Source organism: Muntiacus reevesi, chromosome 4 (genome assembly GCF_963930625.1).
Source record: "Muntiacus reevesi chromosome 4, mMunRee1.1, whole genome shotgun sequence".
Lineage (NCBI taxonomy): Eukaryota > Metazoa > Chordata > Mammalia > Artiodactyla > Cervidae > Muntiacus > Muntiacus reevesi.
In genome coordinates, this window is record NC_089252.1 from 58,216,046 (window position 1) to 58,241,490 (window position 25,445).

General features: G+C 43.9%; 1 protein-coding gene across 2 annotated transcripts in view; it reads left to right on the top strand.

The window, feature by feature from the left end:
• Window positions 1-25,445, top strand: part of PHLPP1 (PH domain and leucine rich repeat protein phosphatase 1) — a 221,767-nt gene that overhangs the window by 132,927 nt on the left and 63,395 nt on the right. For both annotated transcript variants that reach the window (XM_065932864.1, XM_065932863.1), the window contains exons 5-6: window positions 20,101-20,247; window positions 21,365-21,595. In XM_065932864.1, coding sequence (XP_065788936.1) covers window positions 20,101-20,247; window positions 21,365-21,595 — 378 coding nt within the window. The remainder of the gene's footprint in view (window positions 1-20,100; window positions 20,248-21,364; window positions 21,596-25,445) is intronic.

Here is a 25,445-nt window from a genome sequence, read left to right on the forward strand (position 1 = left end):
CTTCTGGGAGGCGGTTAAGGGGATGTGATTCAGGAATGGTTTGAAGAGGGTTTCAACTACATCCATAATGTTTATTTCTTAAAAAATAATTAGAGACAAATAGGCAAAGTGTTCAAAATGTTATTTGAAAAGCTTGAATAGTACATACTAGAATGATCATTATTGTTTTCTGTTTTTTCCTATTTGTATATTTCATAATAATCCAAAAATTAAAGCCTAAACAAAAAGAAAATTAAAATGCTCCTAATAATATAGGGAAATATGATAGCCCCAAAGAGTCAACATTTATGGACTAAATAAGTAAATCTCTGGGTAGAGGGGTCTCGGGGGGCATTGCCTTGCCTGTTGATGCTTCAGAAGCTCCTGATTGATCCCTCGTGTCTGTTGATTCCAAATCTGTAAATAGCTTTTCAGTGCATCCTCCTTTCTCCTCTGCTCCCCATCCCTCAGCACACACCCTCCAGCCAGCTGTCAGGTCTCACCTGAACTGCTGCAGAAACTGTGGAGAAACGGTCATCTTGCTGTCCTTTTCCTGCTGCAGGTCACCCTCCTTAGTTTTCTTGCCTTCTGTTTTCCTGGTTTTGTTTCATATTTTAAAAAATTTAAACGTTTGTCCCATCAAAGTAATATTTTATATAAATTTGTACGAAATCTTGCAGTAAGACAAGAAATAGGTGCTTGGAACTCCAGCCCCTCCTACCACATCCTGTCCGCTAGACAGCTGCTTCTGATTCTCAGGGCTCTCTGCTTGCTGTCTTCTCCATCTTCCCAGATAGGTACGTATCTGCTGCCGTTTTTGAACTTTTCGTTATTGGACCGCGGTTGACATCACTGTGGAAAGGGGCGATTTGCCTCTGCTCCCCGTCTCCCAGCCCCTCAGCCCCAGCCCCGGCTCCTCTCACCCTCTGGGTGTGTGGGTGTCTTTGTTCGGGTTAAGGGTGTTGAAGGCTGAGCGTGCAGCTGTAATTCATCCCCGAGGCACTTAAATGCGGCTGGTTCGTGGCATAGAGATGAGTGTCCTTTTCTTTTTCTCTGGTGCTGTCGAGGTGACAGGACTCTAGCCCTCTTCTCCACCTCTTTTCCTGGAGACGTCTTCCTCCCTGCAGTCAGCACGGTGCCGCTTCGGAGGCCTCGCGCCACCTGTGTCCTGGGGGTCTGGCACCACTTTCCTGGTAAGGCCCTGGTCGGCTCTCTCGTGTTTTCGATCTGTTGTCCTGTATCTAGTGATTCTTTCTTGGTTTACTCCTCTTTTTTAATGGAAAATCTTCTAGGATCTTCCTGAGAAAGGGGACATGGGAGACAAATTTATTGCATCCTTTGTATCTCTAAAAATATTTTCTCACGTTTGACAATTTGACTGGTTTCTGGATAGGAAAACACGTTTCCTCAGGACTTTGAAGCCAGTGCACCGTTGTTTTTTAGTTTCTACAGTTGCTATTAAAAAGTGTTTTACTCTTCTGATCCCTGTCTTTGTAGACCTTCTCCCCCCCTTACCCCCACCCCCAGCCTTTTTTTCAAACAACCCTAAAGAGGTTTTAGCATTTTCTTTTTTGGCTCTCTTCATTTCAGCCACTATGATGAACACTGATCTGAAAAAAACAAAAAACATGCCCTTCAGTTCTGGGAAACTTTCTCGTATTTTGTGATACTCTCTCCCCTTTTATTTTCTCTTTTCTCCCTCTGATCCTGCCTCTGAATCCCTATGAGTTAGGCAGGACCTCCTTGTTTGTCCTCTGATGATCTAATTTTCCTCTGTTTTAATACCCTACTTTTAACAAGGTTTCTCTAGTTTATCTTAACCTTCTGAATTTGTGCTGCCCTTATTTTTCAAGAGGTCTTACTTTGTGTGTTTAATTACTGTGCATTTTAGCAGCATTCTGTCCTCACTCACCCCCTTCCCCGCAGTGGGTGCATTTCTTCCTTTTCTGAGGATGTATCTTTTGCTGTCTTGGTTTCTTTTTTCCTCTTTGTGTAGGTGTCTGACTTTATGTTAGGAACTTGACCTCATTGCTGATCCTTTAGGGCTTCCCAGGTGGTGTAAGTGGTAAAGAACCTGCCTGCGAATGGAGGAGACGCAGCAGTCTTGGGTTCTATCCGTGAGCCGGGAAGATCCCCTGGAGGCGATCATGGCAACCAACTCCAGTGTTCTTGTCTAGAGAATCCCATGGACAGAGGAGCCTGGCAGGCTACAGTCCGTGGGATTGCGAAGAGTCAGACACGATTGAAGTGACAGCACGCACAGTGATCCTTTCTCTGCTCCTCTTTAAAGGGAGCCCCTGAGAAGTGAGTCGGGTGCTGGGGTCTGTGGGCGAGGCCTCTCCTCCCTGCATCTTCACGGCAGGGCTGTCGAGCGTGAGCCTTGTGGCTTCGTTGGGGAATTTCCAAAGACAGTATCTGTGGGTCTTCTCCCTGGGGTGAGTCAGTATTATTTAGGGCAGTCCTTTGGTCTTCCACCTGGGCAGAGCACGCCGGGGTCCAGGGAGTGCAGTAGCGAAGGAGCTGGAATCTCAGAGCTCAGCATGTGGATTCGTGTTTGACCCCTGCTTTCAGAACAGTCTTCTCTACTCTCTCTGGTGTCTTTGAGCCAGAGTTCAGTTTCCTCCGGGGAATAAACTGTCTCCTGCTGGAGCTGGGGAGGGGACCTGGGGTCTCGGATTATTCCTTATATAATCTTTCGGAAGTCTTCCTGTAGAAGTATGACGGAGGTACAGTTTGATAGGTTTCCACAAAGGCCGCACGTGTGACCAGAGCTCGTGCTGAGAAGCCGCGCCCTGCTCTCAGTCCCGGAGGATGACCCTGTCCCCACTGCTGACGCCAGGCAGTAGCTCGGCCTGTTCTTGTTGATAATGTGTGAGTCGTATAGTATGTGCTCGTGTCCAGCATCTTTCATTTGCATTTTTAAAAGCAGAACAAAACATACCAAGTTACATGTTATCAGCTTGCACTGTAGAGTATGTAGTTTTGATATGAAGCTGTAACTCTGATTCAAGGTGGAACACTTCTCAGGTTTTCACTGCCAGCCAAGCTTTGTTAACTTTCTGTGGCGGTACGTGTCGGGGAGGCAGGCTGAGGGGCTCGGTTTGTGGGCTCTGAGCGTTTGGTGAGGATGATGTTGTGTTGCCCTTTGTTAAAAACAAAACAACAACAACAACAACAAAACCCCTAGGCTTTAAACCGGTTTCTTTACCGCCACATACTAATGTGAGAGTTTTGTCTCCCATCCCCATTATCCATGAAGGATTTTATTGCTGAGGTTTCAGAGTAGTAAGTTTACATGTCTGTGTGTACGTGCACACAGGTGTTCAATACTAGGAATTGAAATTATATATATTTAAAACTCAATTATACTTCAGAAAGCGCTAATGTGACTTATTTAGGGTCGTACAGTTAGTATGGTATTTTTGAGATGCGCCATATACTTAATTTCTTGTTTTTAGTTGTATGTTGAAGGAATTTTTGTTCATCTGAAGTGTGTGTTTCACAGGGAATATGTTAGAGAAGAACCAAAGGATAATTTATTTTTAAGTTTTTACCAAATCTCAAAGGATGAATTTCTAGGTTACAGTGTTAGGGCAGATATCCAGAGAAAAACTTCACTTATAACGCATTTATAACAGGCATTGTGAGACTTCTTCTTTTAACCACATATCCCCCTAATTATTCTTTCTATTGCAAATTCTCACCTTAAACAAACGGGCAATTTTCACGGAGCATTTAAAGCGGCGTTTGCAGCAGCATTCTAACTCTAGAAAGGTGGCGTGCTGATGTCCACACACAGGCCAGCAGTTTCAGAGAAAACATTGTTCTTGGAACTCCCAGTGTTTGCTTTTCCTTTATTGGCATTGGAGCTCTTCAGTCAGTTTTCAAAAATAGAGGAGAGGCAAAATCAGAGTAATTTTTGGTGGTTTTCGTGGTTTCTTTCTGGATTCTGTATATTACTAATAATTACGGTGCATTAGTTACCTCTATTTTATTAGTAGATGCTATTTCACTTATATTAACTGTATTCCACTTAGATGTTATAGGTGGTATTAGTCCTAAGATTGTTATTATTTATGATGGAAAATTGTTGTAATAAAATATATTGTTTCTTTGTAAAGTCAATGAAGAGGACAAGTTTTTGCTGGCTTAAATTCAAGGAATATAATTTTCCTTCCCATGTCTTAGTTTTATTCTTTTGAACATGGTCTCAAAGCAGTGTGAACGTATTTATACTAAATGACATTGGTGTTCAAACATTTCAGATGTACTTTCACATTAAAAGAGCCAAATCTGTCACTTATTGAAGTTTCATGAGTATTCGTGTTGCACTGACAGATCTGAAGTTTGTAGGGGGGTTCTGTCACAGAACTCTTTGGTGGTGATAATCCAGTGCAGTACTTAACAAAGAGCAGGGTCAGAGGAAACGCAAAAGCGAAGTTTGATAGTAATAATTTGTATGTGTATGTTTCTGGTAGCTTTTCCATGGTACTTCGAAGGTTATCTGATTAGATGTGAAATTCCTTTAGCTGAAAAGAGTAAGAGAGATGGGAGGGGTGAGAATATTTCAGATGGGAGTGAAGGAATGAAGTTGGGTTGGGTGTGCAAGTATGTGGGTGTCAAAGAATGAAAGATGTGAAGAAATGAACATTTAGAAACTCATAATTATGCCTGGCATTTATCAAGTACCTTTCTTCTTAGCTCAATTTTCTATATTTTGAGTCTCCATGAAATAAAAAAGTGACCTTATTTCCTGCTCTGTTCTTTTGGGGATCTTGACATTGTAGAGCTACAGTTACTCATTTTAATTGCTTATCCCTACCAAAATCTCCAGGTATCTATAGAAAGAGAGATTTTAATTTTTGTTTTTATTAGTGATTCCTGAAAACTCACTTTTAATGGAAATAGTGATAATTCATCAACGTAGTGGGATTGGGAGTGGCATGCCAAAATATTTTTTCAGCTTATTTGCCAGACATCGGCTGCAGTGCTCAGAACAGCTGCAGCTTCTTTGAAGATGCTCTGTCATGTAAAAAATTATCACAAGCAAACAGGAGCGACTCGTTGCTGAGGAAAGGGCACAGCCGATGCGTTAGAGACGAAACCCAGCACAGTTACTGCTCAAGGAGAGAAAGCCCCGGGGAGGAGTTTCCACCACTGCCTTTGGTGGGAGGCTTGCCAAGTGTCTGAGGAATTTCAGAGACTGTATGGGATGCCCTTCCTCCAGTTAACTCTTCCCAACACAGCTTTGCTTTTCGGATGGAATTTTGATACTCTTGGGAAGTTTTCCAGCTCACACAATTCCCCTTTTCCTTCCCTGAGCATCTGATCAAAGGAAAGCCTTTGCTTTAAGCCTGGGGCACTGAGGCTGTGTAGCCTGCAGTGCCCTCCTTGGCTCCGGCTCCCAGCCTCTTTTCTGGCCATAATAGCCTATTTTCTTCTTCCCTCGTGCAGTGTGTTTAGAAGAGAGCTCAGAGAGAAACAAAAGATTTACTTATCAACCAGACTGTATTAAATTCCATTTGCCCTGTTGACTTCTTGGGATCCTTTAAGATGTTCTTTAACTTTTTTTTTTTTCCCACTTAAATAAAAAGTGGGCAGGAATCTTCAGAACCCTTGGCTTGAATCCAGCGAGGCTGTTGTATTCTGGTTGGTTCTGTTCTTTGTTTATTTTTGTGGAGCTCTTTGCTGGACTCTCAAGTTTCAACTGTTAGAATTTAATGTTAAACATAGTATTTGCAGAAGTTTGCTATTCTGCATGGTAACCAACTTTCCCCCCTGCCTAGCTCTTAGGGGACAGGTTAAGCATGCAGCGAGCGGGCCAACTTGGTGGTTGTTGATGGTTTAATGTCATCGTAACTGGGGACTTGGAAACATGAGTAGCATCGTTACTGGTGACTCTGAAATAGCGTTTCGGTCGCTAGCATAAGGCTGCTGATGGAAGCCAGTGATGTTCCTCTTTCTCCCTTTCTCCCTTGCCTCATGTCAGACGGACACGGGTAACTGGAGCGCGGAACTTGAAGACCAAAGGCCTCTGAGGGTTTCTGTTTGTCCTAAGTGTAATTTTGTGATTTGCTGTCCCTCGCTGTCCTCTGGAGCCAGTAGAGCTTAGGGCGGCAGGAGTCCCGTTGCCGCTGTCATTTCCATGGTGGGTTAGGACGGTGCTAGGGCTGGCAGGGCGCTTGACGGGGGCCTCCTGATGCCGGCACGGCCATCCCGCCCTGGTGATGTCTTTGGGACTTGGAATTAACAAGAAACCTAAGGGAAAGTCTGACTTTCCAAACAGTTGTTCTTTCCTCCAGTTTAAAAATTCCCGCTGGAAAGCTCATTTTCACCCCGGTTGAGACCGTGTGTGTGGAGGCAGCACAGGAAGGGAGGGGGCAGTGCTCATTCATTCGCGTGGTTCACAGATCCGTGCGTTCCTGACAGGTTACTTCCCTGTCCAGAAGCGCCCACAGGTAAATAGCAGTGTCTTCATCTGGAATTCGAGGCTCTCTGAAAAGTCTTTAAGCATCCTTTACAACTACAAGCTTGCTTTCTGCTTAAGTGTATTTGCTTACCGTTTTCCAGGAATAGAGCTTTTGCCTTCCAAATTAGCATTTCTCAAAATGTGATTTGTGCACCACCTACATCAGAATCACCTGGGGTATTTACTAGAAACAGAGACTTCTGGGTTTCATCCCAGACCTGCTGAATCAGACTGTCTGGTGCCGGGGCGCAGGCCGCTGCCTTCCGGCAGTGCTTCGTGACGTCCAAGGCACGGTCGCACCAGCCTGTTCTTTCTGAGTGTTCTCTTTTTGATTCCCCGTCTGCCTATTCATGTCCCTTTGAGACAAGTGACTTTTCTGTAAGCACTTACGGTATTTTTTTCCAGTACGTTTCCATCTTCTGCTTTTCATTATAGCAGCTTCGCTCCCAAGCTGTGTCCAGTTCCTGAAGGGGAAAGCCATGCTTCATTCACACATGTGCATGCCTCACGCCCCTCTGTGCCCAATGAGAACTCTGAAAGTGTCCAGTGAGTGAATGGTTCAGCCCTAGGATCAGATGTTTATTATACCTGTTAAACTTTGGGTATTAGATTTTTTTCTGTTTAAATACCTGATACACCTGGTCTTTTTGTGATGCAAGCTTTTAAGCTTTTCCCGTCTAAGCATGTTTTCATGACGTGAGTATTCTCTCCAGTCTTAGCTCGTGTTCACCATCTCCTTTGGTAATCTAATATCCTTGAAAGAGACGTTACCTGGTTTTCATTTTTACATATCCTTGTATGACTCACCCGGGGTTTTATCCAAGTATACTGTGTGGGTCTTCTCTGCTTTGAGAAATAGAAACAGCTGTCTGGTTCCTGCCTGTTACAGAAATGCTTCACATTTTCTTACTTGTCCTACTGGTGTGGTGCTTCTGTGCTCAGTCACTCAGTCGTGTCTGACTCTGCGACCCCACGGACTGTAGCCCACCAGGCTCCTCCAGCCATGGGATTCTCCAGGCAAGAACACTGGAGTGGGTAGGCATTCCCTTCTCCAGGGTAGTGTGGTGGTTAGCATTAAACACCCTGCGAGTAGTATCATGATGAAATTGGCGAACTGTGGGCAAATCTGTTGGTGAGAAAGTGACAAAATGTAGTCATGGATAAAGCAAGAAACCGATAAGAGAGATGTTTAACTGTAATTTAACATGCTTTTTTTTTTTTTTATTGTTGTCTTGCCAGTTTATAAAAGAATCAGAAAATGGCAGCTTTATGCCACTTACAGCTCACTGTTCTCATGAATTTAGATGGTGCAGAGCTCCTGTGATCTAGTGACTGCGTCTCCATGTGATGACCGGCTTGTGGTTTGGAGTGGTCCTCTTGGCTTCCCTGTTGGCTCAGAGGTTAAAGCGTCTGCCTGCAGTGCAGGAGACCCGGGTTCGATCCCTGAGTCGGGAAGATACCCTGGAGAAGGAAATGGCACCCACTCCAGTACTCTTGCCTGGAGAATCCCATGGAGGGAGGAGCCTGGTAGACTATAGTCCATGGGGTTGCAAAGAGTCGGACACGACTGAGCAACTTCACATAGTGTGTGTAATGGGATTCCTGGATTCTCAGCAGCCTGCTCCTGCATGCTGCCCCCTCCCTTGCTGTGGGCAGGAACCCTGTCTTGTTGGCTGTTGTACCCATCGGGTTAACTGAGTCTAGGATTTGGCACAGAGGAAGTAACCAATAAATGCCTCTTGTTTGAATTATTTTTAAAAGGGAGGATTAAAGTAAAAATTTCTCTCTTTAGGGAATGCTCTAATTTGCCCTTACAGCACCATGTCCATTGTAATTATTGCCCACATTTGAGTGTTCCTTATTTCCTTGATGGTTATTTTGGAAAAATTATGTCTTGTGTGTTTTAGCTTTGGTTTACTTATTTGGCTTTTTTAACATCTGCAGCAGTTCTTAACAAAATGTTGCTCTGATCCTTCTGTAGCCATAAATGTTAAATTTTATCCAAGTAAAAATATGCCTCTTGTTTATTTTTGTTTTCTAGTCCTACCCCATGGACGGAGGAGCCTGGTAGGCTGCAGTCCGTGGGGTTGCTACGAGTCATGCACGACTGAGCCACTTCACTTTCACTTTTCACTTTCCTGCATTGGAGAAGGAAATGGCAACCCACTCCAGTGTTCTTGCCTGGAGAATCCCAGGGACGGCGGAGCCTGGTGGGCTGCCGTCTATGGGGTCGCACAGTCGGACACGACTGAAGTGACTTAGCAGCAGCAGCAGTCCTATGAGAAGGTTTTATGCTTGTTTTGCTTATACTGACAGTCATTTATGGTGATCATGACTAAGATGGGGTGGTTTCCATTTATTTTGCTCGAATGTTGAGAAGCTGGTTCAGTTCAGTTTAGTTGCTCAGTTGTGTCTTACTCCTTGCAACCCCATGGACTGCAGCACACCAGGCCTTCCTGTCCATCCCCAACTCCTGGAGTTTACCCAAACTCATGTCCATTGAGTCGGTGATGCCATCCAACCATCTCATCCTCGGTCGTCCCCTTCTCCTCCCACCTTTGATCTTTCCCAGCATCAGGGTCTTTTCCAGTGAGTCAGTTCTTCGCATCAGGTGGCCAAAGTATTGTTTTAGCTTCAGCATCAGTCCTTCCAATGAACACCCAGGACTGATCTCCTTTAGGATGGACCGGTTGGATCTCCTTGCAGTTCAAGGGGCTCTCAAGAGTCTTCTCCAATGCCACAGTTCAAAAGCATCAATTTCTTGGCGCTCAGTTTGAGCGAAAAACAAAACCGTAGGCTGGAGTGTCGTGTGACTGCATGGAGCACACACCACCAGTGGCACGTCATGCTCAGGGGGCTGCTGCAAGTTAGCATGTAGGAGATAAACAGCCCGGGAGAACAGCAGTCAGGGAATGTGACTGTGTTTCAGAGAAGATGCACTTCACAGAAAGATGAACTTCATTGAGAAGTACCAGTTGAAATGACCTGGTACAACTTTTTGCCCATCAGATTAGCAACAAAGCTAACATTAGCAAAGGATACTAACATTAAAGGTAGTGACGATAGTGTAGAAAGAAACCCTCTCTGACTGGGAATGTGAATTTCTACAACTTTTGCTATTTTTTGCTGTATGTGTCAATAAAAATATGTGGTGGGAGATACAAACTCTTAGGTGTAAGATAGGCTCAACGATGTATTGTACAACACGGGGAATGCAGCCAATACTTTGTAATAACTGTAAATGGAAAGTAACCTTTAAAGGTTGTATAAAAATGAGAAAATTTTTTTTTTATTTGAGAGGCAAATTTTTTATCTATTTTTTTTTTTTTTAGTTGGAGGCTAATTACTTCACATTTCAGTGGATTTTGTCATACATTGATATGAATCAGCCATTAAAAATGAGAAAATTTTAAAATGTTTAATTGTACATACTCTTAAGAGTCATCAGTTATATTTTTAGAAATACGGGTTCATAATCTCTAATCCAAAACTCTTGAGGCTATTTGTGGCTCAGATTTCAGAGATTTTCAAAGATAAGATGATACCTATGCTGTGTAATGTATAGTGCCCAGCTCAGGGTTTGGGACAGCGCTACAAGCAAACACCTTTGTATTCGTAAAGGGAACGACAGGTGAATATTCACATCAGTTTAGGTCATTTTTGCCACAACATGAATCAAAGAAAAATCTCTCCATTTTTAGAGCTTGTTAGGTTTCAGAGATATCCATGGCATTGGGCAACGATGAACACTGCGAAATAAAAATCACTGATGCACAAAAAGGCTGAATTATTTCCGTCAGCAAAGAGCCGGCAGTAGTCAGTGTTGATCGGTGGAGGGTGGAACAGAAGGTGGTGTGTTTGTCCTGTGTGTCACGCAGCCGTCAGAAGAGTGAGCGAGACTTTGAGGTCTGGTGCAGAAGACGGCTTGTTTGTGTTAGGTGAGAAAGCAAGTTGGCAAAGTGTGTGGTACAGTCCCCCTCAACAAGCAGGGAGGGAGGTTAGCTCCCGTTTATTCATACGTGTGTTTTACAAGGAAGAAAGCTTTGGGGGAATGTATACCAACTCTGCACACGGGTTATCTGAGGAGGGTGAGATTTGGCAGAAAGTAGGGCTTCCCTGGCGGCTCAGATGGTAAAGAATCCACCTGCAATGCAGGAGACCCAGATTCAGTCCCTGGTTTGGGAAGATCCCCTGGAGGAGGGCCTGGCAATCCATTCCAGTATTCTTGTGTGGAGAATCCCATGGACAGAGGAGCCTGGCTGGCCACAGCCCGTGGGGTTGCAGGATCACACATGACTGAGTGACTGTACCACTACTCTTGTCTGGAGAATCCCATGGACAGAGGCGCCTGGCTGGCTGCAGCCCGTGGGGTTGCAGGATCACACACGACTGAGCGACTATACCACTACTCTTGTCTGGAGAATCCCATGGACAGAGGCGCCTGGCTGGCCGCAGCCCGTGGGGTTGCAGGATCACTCACGACTGAGTGACTGTACCACTACTCTTGTCTGGAGAGTCCCATGGACAGAGGAGCCTGGCTGGTCGCAGGGTCACGGGGCACAGAGTGGCGCTACAGGGCGACTGAGCACCCACAAGGAGACTGTTGGCATGCTGTTTCCCTGTTTGTTGAGTTTGGTAACGTGAGCACCTGTTATTTTGGTAACCAGATAAAAGCACTTTTTCTCTTAGAAGTGAATATAGCTTGTATTCTAGAGCACTGGCAGCTGGCACTCTTCATTAAGACGCAGCCTCTCCAGACCACAGGGCAGCCTGCTTTTCATAATTAATAATTAATGGAAAGCAGGGGGCTGAGCCTGGAGTTACGCTTTCAGCTCCAGCCCTCAAGCAGGGCCTTCATTACTCAATACTGAAGCCTAATAATTTCCAACCTGTACTAGCCTGTCCCCCTACAGGGAAAAAAACAAGTTAAACTCCAACTGTTACTATGAAACGGAAATCTAGTCTCCCAGGGAACCTTTTTATAATTGACCCACTTGTGGGGAATAATAACTCCAGAAAGTAATATTGATTTTTCTTTAACTCGTTGAGTAAGACAAATGCAGTTTCCTCTTCATGAGTGCAGTGTGTGACACTCATTTTAAACACACTTAGAATGTGTTTAAAAATAGAACTGTTTCCACCATACTGTCATTTTATTTTACAGTCAAGTTTTCCTGGTACCTTCGTTTTTGCTTTTTCAGTACCCTTAGTTCCTGGAAGGAAATTTACTAAAGATTTAGATGGATCTAAAGCTCAGATAGTCATCATGCTATTTATTTGGTTTTATTTCCTAAATTAATATGGGCTGCATATAGCCCTTCCTTTAACTCAGACACACAGAGAACCTTATATATAAATCTTTGAATGTGGGTAGATTGAATGGATAGAGGCTGAGAAAGGAGAAAAGATATAAGCAAGTCTGTGATGGTAATAAAGCAAGCCCAGGCCAGGGAAGTATATGAGAATTGATAGCATTTGTATATTTGTTTTTCCTCATCTGTTACATCTTAGAACATTTATTTGCCTTTTCTTTCCTACTCTTGGAAAACATGACTTCTCTTTATTTTCTAAGGAGTGCTTGCTCTCAGGCAGTTTTTCTAGAGGCCAGAATGAAATCATCTGGTAGATCTGTTTTTTAAATCTGCCGTTGTTACTCAGTCACTCAATCGTGTCGAACTCTTTGTGACGCCGTGGACTGCAGCATACCAGGCTTCCCTGTCCTTCAGTATCTCCCAGAGTTTGCACAGACTCACGTCCATTCATTAGGTGATGCCATCCAACCATCTCATCTGCTGTCATCCCCTTCTCCTCCTGCCCTCAGTCTTTCCCAGCAGTAAGGGTATTTTCCAGTGAGTCAGTTACATGCGTCAGGTGGCCAAAGTATTGGAGTTTCAACTTCAGCATCAGTCCTTCCAATGCATACTCAGGGTTGATTTCCTTTAGGATGGACTGGTCTGATCTTGCAGTCCAAGAGACTCTCAAGAGAATTCTCTAACACCACAATTCGAAAGCATCAGTTCTTTGGCTCTCAGCCTTCTTTATTGTCCAACTCTCATAACCATACACAACTACTGGAAAAACAATAGCTTTGACTATAAGAACCTTTGTCGGCAAAGTGATGTCTCTGCTTTTGAATATACTGTCTAGGTTTGTCATAGCTTTTCTCAAAAGGAACAAGTGTCTTTTAGTTTCATGGCTGCAGTCACCATCTGCAGTGATTTTTGGAGCCCAAGAAAATAAAGTCTGTCACTGTCTCCACTTTTCCCCTTTCTATTAGTATTTGCCATGAAGTGATGGGACCAGATGCCATAATCTTAGTTTTTTGAATGTTGAATTTTAAGGCGAATTTTTCACTTTCTTCTTTGACCCTCATCAAGATGCTCTTTAGTTCTTCTTCACTGTCTGCCATTACAGTTGTATCATCTGCATATCTGAGGTTGTTGATATTCCTCCTGGCAATCTTGATTCCAGCTTGTGATTCATCTAGCCCGGCACTTCCCATGATGTACACTGCATATAAGTTAAATAAGCAGGGTGACAATATACAGTCATACTCTTTTCCCAATTTGGAACCAGTCCATTGTTCATGTCCCATTCTTGACCCACATATAGGTTTCTCAGGAGATAAGTAAGGTGGTCTCTACAGATTTTCCACAGTTTGTTATGATCCACATAGTCAAAGGCTTTAGTGTAGTCAGTGAAGCAGAAGTAGATGTTTTTCTGGAATTCACTTGCTTTCTCTATGATCCAACAAATATACATAATAGAGATATAAGGAGTTGGATGCATGAATATGATGCATGTTAACCTTTGGGTTTAATGTAAGAAACTAAACACCCTTTCCTTTTGTCTAGTTGAATGATTTGTTGGAGAGAGTAACTTGGAAGATGTTGGCTGGGAATTTAGTGACCGAGGAAAAAGGTCCATTTAAAGTTAAGTGCAGACTGTAATGGCGTAGCATGCTCTAGTGCTGCCTAGATGACCAGGAAGCCAGGCCCGTGCACGGACGAAACGGAGGCTGCTGTTCCCTCAACAGCAGCGTGGAGGTGTGTGCTCTGCCGGCCCTGCTGTCGATGAGTTATGGCTGAGAGGCCGGGGAGAAAGGAGAGGGTGATAGGTTGAGCCCCGGGAGAGCGGAGCACATCGTGTGTCTACGGACAGCATCCTTGTTACCGTCCTTCTCTCACACTCCTGTGAGTGCAGGAGTGCAGATGGAAGAATGCCGCTGCCCTGGCCGCAGTGGCGGTGTCCGCTCCGTCCGCTCAGCGTTTGCTGTCCTCAGCTTTGACCCCCCTCACCTCTCGGCCCCCACCCTTTGCAGACCATCATGCATTTTGCTATAGGGCCTTTAGGATACCTCAGTTACAAGGGGCTTTGATGATTTTTTCTCACAAAACACAACCAGAGGCTTTTGTCTCTGTGGATGACCAAGTGTGTTTAATTGATTGTGCTCTTGTGTGACACCTGGGATAGAGACAGACGTGTGCCTGGAGACTTCAGACTAAGTCAGACCGGAGTTAACACGCACACTGCCCACCTCCATCTGCTCAGTGCAGAACTGTACCACGGACCTTCATTTGCAGAGCTAGGATCACTGTTCCTTAGAGTGGATGAATATTAACTTGATTTTGTCTCCCTATTCTGAGCACTGTTACAGAACAAATGAACGTGAGTTTTATCTCTTTTCTTAAAATGTTTTGTTTGCTCTGTAAAAGTCAAGTCAGTCTTTTCAGGTTGTTGGGTCGTTTGGGAGTATGGGCTGCGCCTGAATTTGTGTGCACGTAAGCGTGCATAGCGTTCAACGTGCTCATTGTCCTCCAGGGCCGACAGCGCCACCTTCTGTAGGGGCCGTGAGGGTGAAAAGCGTGCTTTCCACTCACTACTCCGAGGCCATTCTTCAGCCTGCGACGTAGGATGATTGGTAATTGATATCTGTTTACATCTAACTCTCTAATAAGATGTAATAAGAAAGCAGGAGAGAGAAGTACTGACATGTCTACTTTGAGTAGCTTCCTTTAACCTTGGCACTGTGTGCCTGTGTGTGTGTATACACAGGCACGAATACTGGCGTGAGTTGCCATTCCCTTCTCCAAGGGATCTTTCCAATCCAGGGGTCAAATCCTGGCCTCCCACATTGCAGACAGATTCTTTACTGAGCCACCAGTGAAGCCCTTACATGTAACAGATTAAAAAAAACCACACAGCTTCTTTTCCTTTTAATTTCTAAAGTATCAAAAAGAATCCTTTTATTGATCAGCTGATAACTGTAATTATCACAATCATCTTTAAAATAATTTTATGAATCTTCCATCGTCTGATGCATGGATTTGCCTCTTCTTTCCTATATTGAACATGAATGAAGTTCCTGTAACTTCTTTTCAAGGGATTTAATTTTATGGTTTGAGAACTGTTAATGTTAGTTTTAAAAATAAAATTATTTAAGCTATTTCACCAGATACACATTTTTCCAAAGCGAGCCAAATTTTATTTTAGAATCTGAATCTGTGCACATTTGATTATTTATCAGTCTCACCTGTTGGCATGACAGAACTAAAAGTCTTTTCGTTTGTCAGAGACAGAGAGTTTTAGTCTTTTCTTCCATTAACGGTGTGCGGTCACCTTGCTCTCTCCTCTGCGTTCTTTTTTAAAGGGAGGAAAGATCATCCACCTCTCCTGATCTCCCATCTCCCTCTTAGCTGAATGGTCGCCCTGAGGTATCTGTGTCACTCATTTGAAGACCAGAGGGATGTGGTTCTAGGTGACCTTCCTTCTAATTTTCCTGGGAAGGGGTTTTTGAATTAGCAGATGTGTATAACCTGACAGCTTTCCATAGACAAAGAAAAAGTGGACCTCTAAGAAGACTAAGGGTTAGAGTTTCCAAAACAGTTGAGTTTTACTGTGTTCTGATCAAGAACTTCAGTTCTCAGAAACAATCATGCTTTGTTGGCTAAACAAACCTGCTGATGCTGTGTTCGTTTCCGGAAGCAGTCGGGGGTGGGCTGCGCAGTGCCGCCTCGGCAGAGGTGGACCCGGAGTGAGAGGGCCTTCAGAGGCTCCGACTGGCATCAGCCCTGGAGGTGTAGGTTCCAGGGCAGGCGTGCAGACGGAGGCCTTAGACCACATAGCTAAGTGTGTGAATTCTAATAAACTAAAACCTGTTACTGAAACAGATTCTCTCCTCCTGCCTTCCAGCACACACTTTTATGATCACCTTTGGATTCAAGTTTAGAATCCCCAGACCCCTTGGGATTCTGTGGCAGGGAGGGGGACCCCTTCCAGGGCCCCACTGTGGGCTCTTGTCTGACATGGAGCTGAGTTGTCCGAGGAGACACACGGGCTGACAAAACGAGAGACTTCATTGGAGACGGACGCCAGGGTGGAGAGCAGCGGGTCAGGGAGCCCAGGAGAGCTGCTCTGCCACGTGGCTCACGGTCTCGGGTTTCCTCCTGATGGGATTAGCTTCCAGGTTGTCTCTGACCAATCATTCTGACTCTGGTCCGTCCTGGACCACGCAGTGCCCGCCTGGGCCAAGGTGGATGCCAGAGCAGGGGCCTCTGGGAGGTGGGAGGCCACGGCATCTCCTTTTGACCTTCCGTGAGCTCTTCGCGTTGGTGGTGGCTCATTAGTTCCGTGTTCATTAGCAGGACCTCCTGGCGTAAAAGAACTCACGCAGCCGCTGCCCGCGTTGGACGGGGGGCAGTCTCAGTCCGCGCACTCCCCAAGCAGTTCTGCGTTGGCTGTGGGGGCGCGGGGAGCCCGGCTCAGTGGCCCGAGTCTCCTCCTCTCCCGCCCCTGGCTCCGTCCAGCGTCCTGCAGGAATGAGGACCCCTCAGCCCGCGTGCCCAGGCTCTGTCTGCTCCTAGGGCTGTGGGTGCCCTGGGCGAGTGGGCCCGGGGAAGAGGCCCACACGAGTACTGAGCAAAGTTTGGAGTTACTTGGGTGAGGAATTCCAGGATCCTACATATTTTTTAGTATGGAGAGAATGCTTCTCTAGTGGAAATCTAATACAAGCTGTATGAATAATCAAATTTTCTGGTAGCCACATTAGAAAACAGAAAAAGGAACAGGTGAAATTAATTTTACTGATATAACTTATCTAATTCAATATATCAAAATATATCAAATGATTTAATTAAATATATCAAAGTGAAAACAATGACAGATTTTTTTTGATCTCCAAAATCACTGTGGACAGTGACTGCAGTCACAGAATTAAAAGACACTTGCTCCTTGAAGGAAAACCTATGACAGACCTAGACAAGCATATTAAAAAGCAGAGACATCTCTTTGCTGACAAAGGCCCGTACAGTCAAAGCTGTGGTTTTTCCAGTAGTCATATATGGATGTGAGAGTTGGACCATAAAGAAAGCTGAGAGCCGAAGAATTGATGTTTTCAAACTGTGTTACTGAAAAAGACTCTTGAGAGTCCCTTGGACTGCAAGGAGATCAAACCAGTCAGTCCTGACTATTCATTGGAAGGACTGTTGCTGATACTGAAGCTCCAATACTTTGACCACCTGATGCAAAGAGCTGACTCATTGGAAAACACCCTGGGAAAGATGCTGGGAAAGATTGAGGATGGGAGGTGAATGGGGCAACAGAGGATGAGGTGATTCAGTGGATGTGAGTTTGAGCACACTCTGGGAGCTGGTGAAGGATAGGGAAGCCTGGCGTGCTGCAGTTCATGGGGTCGCAGAGAGTCAGACATAACTTAGCAAATGAACAACCACAAAATCAAAATGATCTCTTCTGAAAAATTGATAGAACTTACATGTAGTAAGTCTTTGAAATCCAGTGTGTATTTTATGATTAGAGAGACATATCGGTTTTGACTGGTCCTGCTGCAGGCGCTCAGGAGCCACCTGAACCTGCTGGTCTTGTGCCAGACAGCACGGCTGTGGGGAGGGGGCCTGGGCTCCTGGTGATACAGGGGCTCTCGGCCTGTGCTCACTGTCCGTCTTTTCTCTTCCGTTTAAGCTTGTCAGCTGCCTTTTACTTATCCAGCTCACTACTGATTTCCTTTCTTATCAGCAATGATGTGGTCCTAGTAAACTTGTTTGTATAGATGAATATACCTTTTCCCCCATTATTGACAAATACTTTTCCAAAAGTCAGTGATTCCATTTTCCATCATAAGTAATTACTGGAATTATAATCCTTCCATTCTCCGCTTTCTGAAGTCTTTGTACTATATTGGTTAATGTTAGGATCTTTTTCCTTCATTGAGGAACTTCTTAAAAAACAGTTCAGTTTAATTGCTTGCATATTTTAAAACTGTGGCCACTTTTACCAAAGGAGGGAACAAATCTAGACGGTAGGGTACTGTTTTTGTTTGGACTAGAACAGCAGTTTTATCTATTTCAGGACGAAGTTGCCAGAATTAGAAGGGAACAAAAGCATCTAGTTAAATTTGAATTTCAGAAAAACAAAGAATATATATATTTTTTAACGTAAGTAAGTTTCATGCAACATTTGAGACATACTAAAAAGTTATTTGTTGTTTGTCTGAAATAACAAATTTAACTGGAGCCTTGTATTTTATCTGGGAACTTTATTTCAGGACTCTTACTGTGTCAAAAATTGAGGACCCTAAGCAGCTTTTATTTCTGTGGATTAAGCTGTTGACATTTACTATATTAGAAATTTAAGCTGAAAAATATTTTAATATATAGTAATTAATTTAAAAAATAAATTGACGCCATTCTTGTTAACATATGTATTTTTTTATGAAAGATAACTACCTTCTAAAACAAAAAAATAGAAGAATGTCATTGTTTTATGTTGTTGCAATTCTTTTAAATCCTGACTTAGTTGAAGACAGTTGGATTCTCAAGTCTGTTTCTGCTTCTAAGCAGGTGTGCTATCACAAAGATGTGTACCGTCTGGAAGCTTCTCCTGGACATTTGGGAGGAAAGGAGAGTCACAGGAAGCAAATGACACCTTAGTGTTGTTTGAACATAACTTTGACCTTGAGAACCTCCTGAGAGGATTTTAAGGGCCTCTTCCGTTGCCCCCCAACTTTGCTTTGAGAACTCCTGGGCTGGAAATAATAGACCCTGTAATTCCAGCCTGTGTCAGGTCATAGATAGTCAGAATAGAGGATGAACATTCTCTTTCAAGAAGGAGTAATGAGTCAAATGGTAAAATACAAAAATTTTTTAGTTATCATTTAAGTTTAGCAGTAATTCTTAAGCATTGTTTTTTACTTTAAAGTTACTCCATCATCCAAGAAAACCGCTATCAATCTGTCAGATATGTACATTGTCAGTTTTCTATCTAAAATAAAATGTATATAGCTATTTAGAGCAAAGCTTTGCATTTTTTATTTAGAATTCAGTAAAGAAGTCACATGAGAGTTTCTTTAAAATGTTGACTGGATTGAATTGAGTTTATTTTTAAGATACTGTGTCTGTTTTAGGCATTGTACACCTTGCCTAGAGTTTAGGCATGGCCAGTTTTTTAAAAAATTGACATAATGCAATAACTAATCAGATTCGCTTCTTAATAGAAAACGTGTAGAGGTTGGCAAAGAACCAACCATGAGAATTTAGAGATGACTTCTTGAATTGCTTTAATTGCTTGGACAACTGAGAAAATGAAAGAGCCATTAACAAAAATAGAACAGGAGGAAGTGCTGGTCTGGGATAAAGATGGTAAGTTCAGTTTTGGACTGGAGGTGCTGTCGGCAGGTCAGGGGAGAGGAGAGGGGCTGTGACGGGTTAGAGAGAATTGTCCATGGAGCAGGAAACAGCGCCAAGGAAAACAGGGTAAAGAGAGAGAAGGAACTGACGCAGACCAGATCTGTGATACCTGACTCTGCGGTAGGCACACAGAGACGGGAAAGAGAACAAGAGGAAAGGAGAGAAGGTCTGCAGAGAGCTGTGGACTTGCCAGGTGGCTCAGTGATGAAGAATCTGCCTGCAACGCAGGCGGCATGGTTTTGATCCTTGAATGGGGAAGATCCCCTGGAGAAGGGAACAGCCCACCGCAGTACTCTTGCCTGGGGAATCCCAGGGACAGAGGAGCCTGGTGGGCTACAGTCCACGGGGTCCCAGAGAGTGGGACACTGAGTGACAGCAGCAGCAGGAAGAAGCAGCGAGGAAAGGCTGCTTAGAGTGGGGCGAGCAGAGCCCCTCCAGAAGGCTGGGTGGCCCGCAGGGTCAGGTGTGGGGCTGAGAGGAGGAGTGGCAGCTGGTCTTCAGCTTGGAACTACGGAACTGGGCACCGCAGACGGAGTGTGGTTTGATAGATTGGGAAGTTTTTTATTATTTCAGGTTTGGGTTTTTGACTTGCCTGGGTTTATAGAGAAATCCTAAAGAACTTTTCCTTCCTCTCTGTTACTCATACAGGTGTTAATTAAGTTAGCCAAGGTGAACCTGAAAGTCTATCTCCAGCAAACTCACCTCCTCAGATAGTCAACCTTGTTTTAGAGTGATGCTTGTTTTTGAATAGAATCGTTATCTTTTAGGTGGAGCTCCAGCCTTAGAATCTGAAGATGCGCCCCCCAGCTCTGCTGTTCACGTGCCCTGTGAGGGCTCTTCACTCTGCTCCGCTGAATTGGAGTCGGACTAGATTATCTCTAAGGCTGTGCTGAAGTCCTATGCTGTTACACATCTGTGACATTTGTCTTTTCTTTTTTGTTTTTGTGATAGGTTCACCAAGTTGAAGAGTCTTAACCTTTCCAATAACCATCTAGGGGACTTCCCACTTGCGGTCTGCAGTATTCCGACGCTGGCCGAGCTCAATGTGTCGTGCAACGCCCTCCGAGCCGTCCCGGCAGCCGTCGGGGCGATGCACAAGTAGGTCCTCCAGACCTCACGTCAGGACCCCCAAGGCCCCGTCCCTGACACTGCGCTGGGGCCGTCGCACAGGAGGCTAGACAGCGCTGTGCTGGTCATAGACGCCTCTGCCCCAAATCAAGAGATCATGCCCTTGTGTAGAGTTCATTTCATAGCTGCTTTGAAAATGTTGTAAAAAATTAAAATATCCTCGTTTAGAACCAGTGATCCCTACAGATGAATGTGTCTAAATGCGGGAGAAGGGGTTGGTTTCTCATTTCCTAAGTTATGTTGAATTCTAAGACTTAGAAGTTAGTTTTTTTTTTTTACATTAATTGCTTCCAGTAATTTGCTTACAGTTTTATTTACTGAAACTACTTAAAATCTTACACATGCTCATTATGGAAGTGAAAGTGTTAGTTGCTCAGTCATGTCCAACTCTTTGCAACCCCTTGAGTCCACCAGGCCCACCAGGCTTCTCTGTCCATGGAATTCTCCAGGCAAGAATACTGGAGTGAGTTGCCATTTCCTCTTCCACGGAATCTCCAACCCAGGGATTGAACCTGGGTTTCCTGCATTGCAGGCAGGTTCTTTATCAGAAATATAAATACTGTAAAATACTATAGCAAATACAGCAATAAATGATTTAGAAGCTCCCCAAATCCTACTATCTAAAAATCTCTATTACTGATACTAGGAAAATATTATGAGATATATTTTTCCATTTATACAGGGAGAAGGATGGATGTATAGGTGAAAAGTGATATCTCAGTATTACAGAATCTTCTCATGTGTTTAAAAGTCAGATTTAGAAGTTAATTTTTTAAAATAACAATGAAAGATGAGTATTTAGGCTGATTCACATTGCAGTCAGCTCGTGGTGTTCCCATTTATGCCTATCCAGGTTGAGAGAATTGGTCGTAATTTTCGTTTTCAATAAAAGATTAAGATGCTTGTCTCTGATCTTTTCTCTCTGGTGTATTATCGCCTCAGGCCCTGCCCTTAGCATTTTGCAAAGGACAGTGCAATATATTTCCTTTTTCTGGTAAGAAAATCTATACTTGTGGAACTCGCATGTTAATAATAAAGATGTAAAATGTATACATTCTCTTTATAACTCTTACGTTTTCTTTAATAGCTTACAGACATTTTTGTTGGATGGAAACTTTCTCCAGACCCTTCCTGCTGAGTTGGAGAACATGCATCAGCTTAGTTATCTTGGTCTTTCTTTCAATGAATTCACTGACTTTCCAGAGGTGCTGGAGAAGCTGACAGCTGTGGATAAGCTTTGTATGTCTGGAAACTGCATGGAGACGCTTCGGCTACAGGCTTTAAGAAAAATGCCTCACATTAAGCATGTGGATCTAAGGTAACCAGTTTTAAGTAATGCATCCTGCTTGAGTGGTGGGATGTGTCTGGGGTGTCGGTTGTAGCCCTTCTGGTGGCATTCTTCTGTCTAGACGAGCAAGCTGGTTAGTTGCAATTAGGACCCACTTTTCTGTTTTCCCCCAGAGGGAACCCTGAAACTTGTTAAAAAAAATGTTTTTTTTTTCCCTCATTGATGAGTGACCATCTATCTCGAAGGTTGGTTTTACAGACTTGAGGCCAATTTTAATTATTAGGGCCATCAAGTCAGAGAAAACTATGGTGAATGAAAACCATGTGCCTGAGAACCCCGTGGATTTTGCTCTCCCTTCTCCCTCCCTTTCTTTGAGACAGTTGACATTGTTGAGCTCCTCTCTTTTCTTTTCTTTTTTTTTTTCCCCTTCCTTGGCTTCCTTAATATAATATATTCATTAAATTTGTTACTTACTTAATTTGTTTATGTTAATTTCCTCTCTCTCCATCCAGATGGCTTTTCCCTTACTTCGCTGTTCTTTATAAAAATGTAAACTGCTTCATCTCTTGTTCGGCCTGAGTTTGGCCGAAGCCTCCACTCTCACCCCTTTGCGGGAGCAGGGAACCTGCATTTTGAGTTCTGATCACACTAAACTCCAAGTGAAAACACCCACACATCCTCGCTTACATCACAGATGTATTTTTATATATACTTTACATATGGATGGGCTTTGAGTTCCTGCAAAGCAACATACTGGATTTAGGGCTTAATATTAACTTGCCCAATTTGATATTTTTCAATGAAAGTAACTTCCCCATTGGAGCTAAAGCTCCAGTAACTGACCACCTGATATGAAGAGCTGACTCATTGGGAAAGACCCTGACGCTGGGAAAGGTTGAGGGCAGGAGGAGAAGGGGACGACAGAGGATGAGATGGTCAGATGGCATCAGCAACTCAATGGACAGGAATGTGAGCAAACTCCGGGGATAGTAAACGACAGGAAAGCCTGGTGCGCTGCAGTCCACGGGGTCACAGAGAGTCGGACACAACTTAGTGACTGAGCAGCAGCAGACTTCCCCAGTAGCCAGGGAGTGGCGACCACACTAAATCTTAAGTGAGACGTTTAATATTTCTGTGCAGCTGCATTCTCATCTCTAGATTACAGTTAATAGCAACGTAATCCATAGAGTTTGGGAAGGAAGAGAGTAAATGCCTCACTCTCTCAGCAAATGTTCCGTGCTGTTCTCATTACCTGGTGAGAACTCTTCTGCTCATGAACCCTTCTCTGCTGTCATTCTCGGCATCTTTTCCCCTCTTTGGATTTTCTTTCCTTGTTTTTTTGCCCACTTTCCTCCCAGGTGATGACACCAGACCCTCCCTCACGCCTGTCAGAGTTCATCAGTACAAAGTAGCAGCCTCGCCTTTTGCTCCACTTTCATCTCCATCCTTCCGGTTTGACCTAGGGAACCCATGCATTCCAGTCCCACAAAGACGTGGTTTGCTTTACCTCTCCTCAGACTGAAAGAATAAAGGCTGTCACACTCGGGGACTTGTTAGCAATTTGCAGACGTACAGTTCTTAGTTCAGGGAGACCAAACGGTAACAATTTTTCTGACTTTGAGAACTTTGTGAAGGGTGACAGAAGAGGGAGCTGAACACATTGCCTTGTTAACTTTCTTTCTGAATTTGTTAACCGTATTTGCCACAGAGTGGTGGCTTCAGTGCAGGCGAGGCAGGAGATGTGGGTTCCGTCCCTGGGTTGGAAAGACCCCCTAGAGGAAGAAATGGCAGCCCACTCCAGTATTCTTCCCTAGGAAGTGCTGTGGGCAGGGGAGCCTGGCGGGCTGCCGTCCGCGGGGTCACAGAGAGTCCGACCTGACCGCTGTGACCGAGCACCCACAGCACACACACAGCTGGGTTTAGAAAACCTTATTCAGAAGTTTGCGCTCTTTTTAAATTCAGACCCAGAGATGAAACACTGGTCATACTGATCTCTGGTAACAAGCATCAGAGAGGATTTATAAGTTACCTCATGTTAGATAAGAAGACATCATTTTCCTTGATATGAATTAGCTTCCAAACAAGATCAATCTAATATGTTTGGAAGCAACTGTTGTTATTAAAAGGTTTGTAAATTCTTCAGATTTCTAGTTCAAATTGGGTATTTTTAGATGAGATCAGTTACAGGATATTTAGAAACCAGAATAGACTTTTATACACTATAAATGCTGAATGATCATGAGTAACTGCTTCCCTCCAGACTAGTGAGTTGAGACGGTCTGGTCAGATTTCCTTGTAATTCTGCCTTAACATTTTACATTGAAGCTAGTGGGATGATTTAAGAGGAGTCTCACTTAGTTTCTGTGAGCCGATGGCTAATTTTATTGATTGAATTTCTGTTCCTTCAGATGGAAATAGTACGTCAAATTAAAAGTAATCATTTTTCTTTTAGTCTTACTCTTTTTCTCACATTGACATATTTAAGATTGATACTGTTTTTTCTATGGTGTGGTTAATATTTTTGCCTCTTCTCCAAACTCTGGATGTTACATTTCTCTCCTTGATCACTCCTCTCTCTGTTCTCTGCCTGTGCTCACGGGACCCCATCATTATCTCTTGTCTCTGTGGTAAATACTCTTCATCTTGCTCCAACCCTTGTTTCTCGTCTTAGGATCAATTCCACTTCAGCTGCCAGCAGGGTAATTTCACCTTGCTTTATTCTTTGGACACACTGAACCAAATTGTGTGTGAAACAGTTTCGTTTCTTTTTTTAATGTGTTTTTGAATTGGAGCGTAATTGCTTCACAGTGTTGCATTAGTTTCTGCTGCGAATCGGCCGTGTGTCCACGTGTGTTCCTTCCCACCGCCCTCTGCCCCACCCCCCCCACCCCCGCTAGGCCGTCACAGAGCTCTGAGCGGAGCTCCTGGGCTACACAGCCGTTTCCCAGCTACGCATCTTACACGTGGCAGTGCTTGTGTCAGTGCTGCTCTCAGTTCATCCCACCTTCTCCTTCCCGTCTCTGTGTCCACAAGTCTGTTTATACATCTGTGTCTCTGTTCTTGCCCTGCAAATAGGTTCCTTATTGCCGTTTTTCTAGATTCCATATATATGTGCTAATATACAATATTTGTTTTTCTGACTTCATTCTGTATGACAAATTCTAGATTCATCCACATCACTATAAATGACTACTTTCTTTCTTTATTCTGCAAGTTCTTTCCCGTGGATTCCTATTTTTGCTGATAGCAGCACCACTTTATTGGTTCAGTTCATTCACTCAGTCATGTCTGACTCTTTGTGACCCCGTGGACTGCAGCACACCAGGCCTCCCTGTCCATCACCATCTCCCAGAGTTTACTCAAACTCACGTCCATTGAGTCGGTGATGCCATCCAACCATCTCATCCTCTGTCGTCCCCTTCTCCTTCTGCCTCAATCTTTCCCAGCATTAGGATCTTTTCTAATGAGTCAGTTCTTTACATCAGGTGACCAAAGTATTAGAGTTTCAGCTTCAGCATCTGTCCTTCCAGTGGATATTCAGGATTGATTTCCTTTAGGATGGACTGGTCTGATCTTGCAGTCTAAGAGACTCTCAAGAGTCTTCTCCAACACCACAGTTCAAAATTATCAATTCTTTGGTGCTCAGCTTTCTTTACGGTTCATTGCTCACATCCATACACGACCACTGGAAAAACCATAGCTTTGACTCGACAGACTGGCAAAGTAATATCTGCTTTTTAATAGACTGTCTAGGTTTGTCATAGTTTTTCTTCCAAGGAGCAAATGTCTTTTAATTTCATGGTTGCGGTCACCATCTGCAGTGATTTTAGAGCCCGAGAAAGTAAAGTCTCTCACTGTTTCCATTGTTTCCCCATCTATT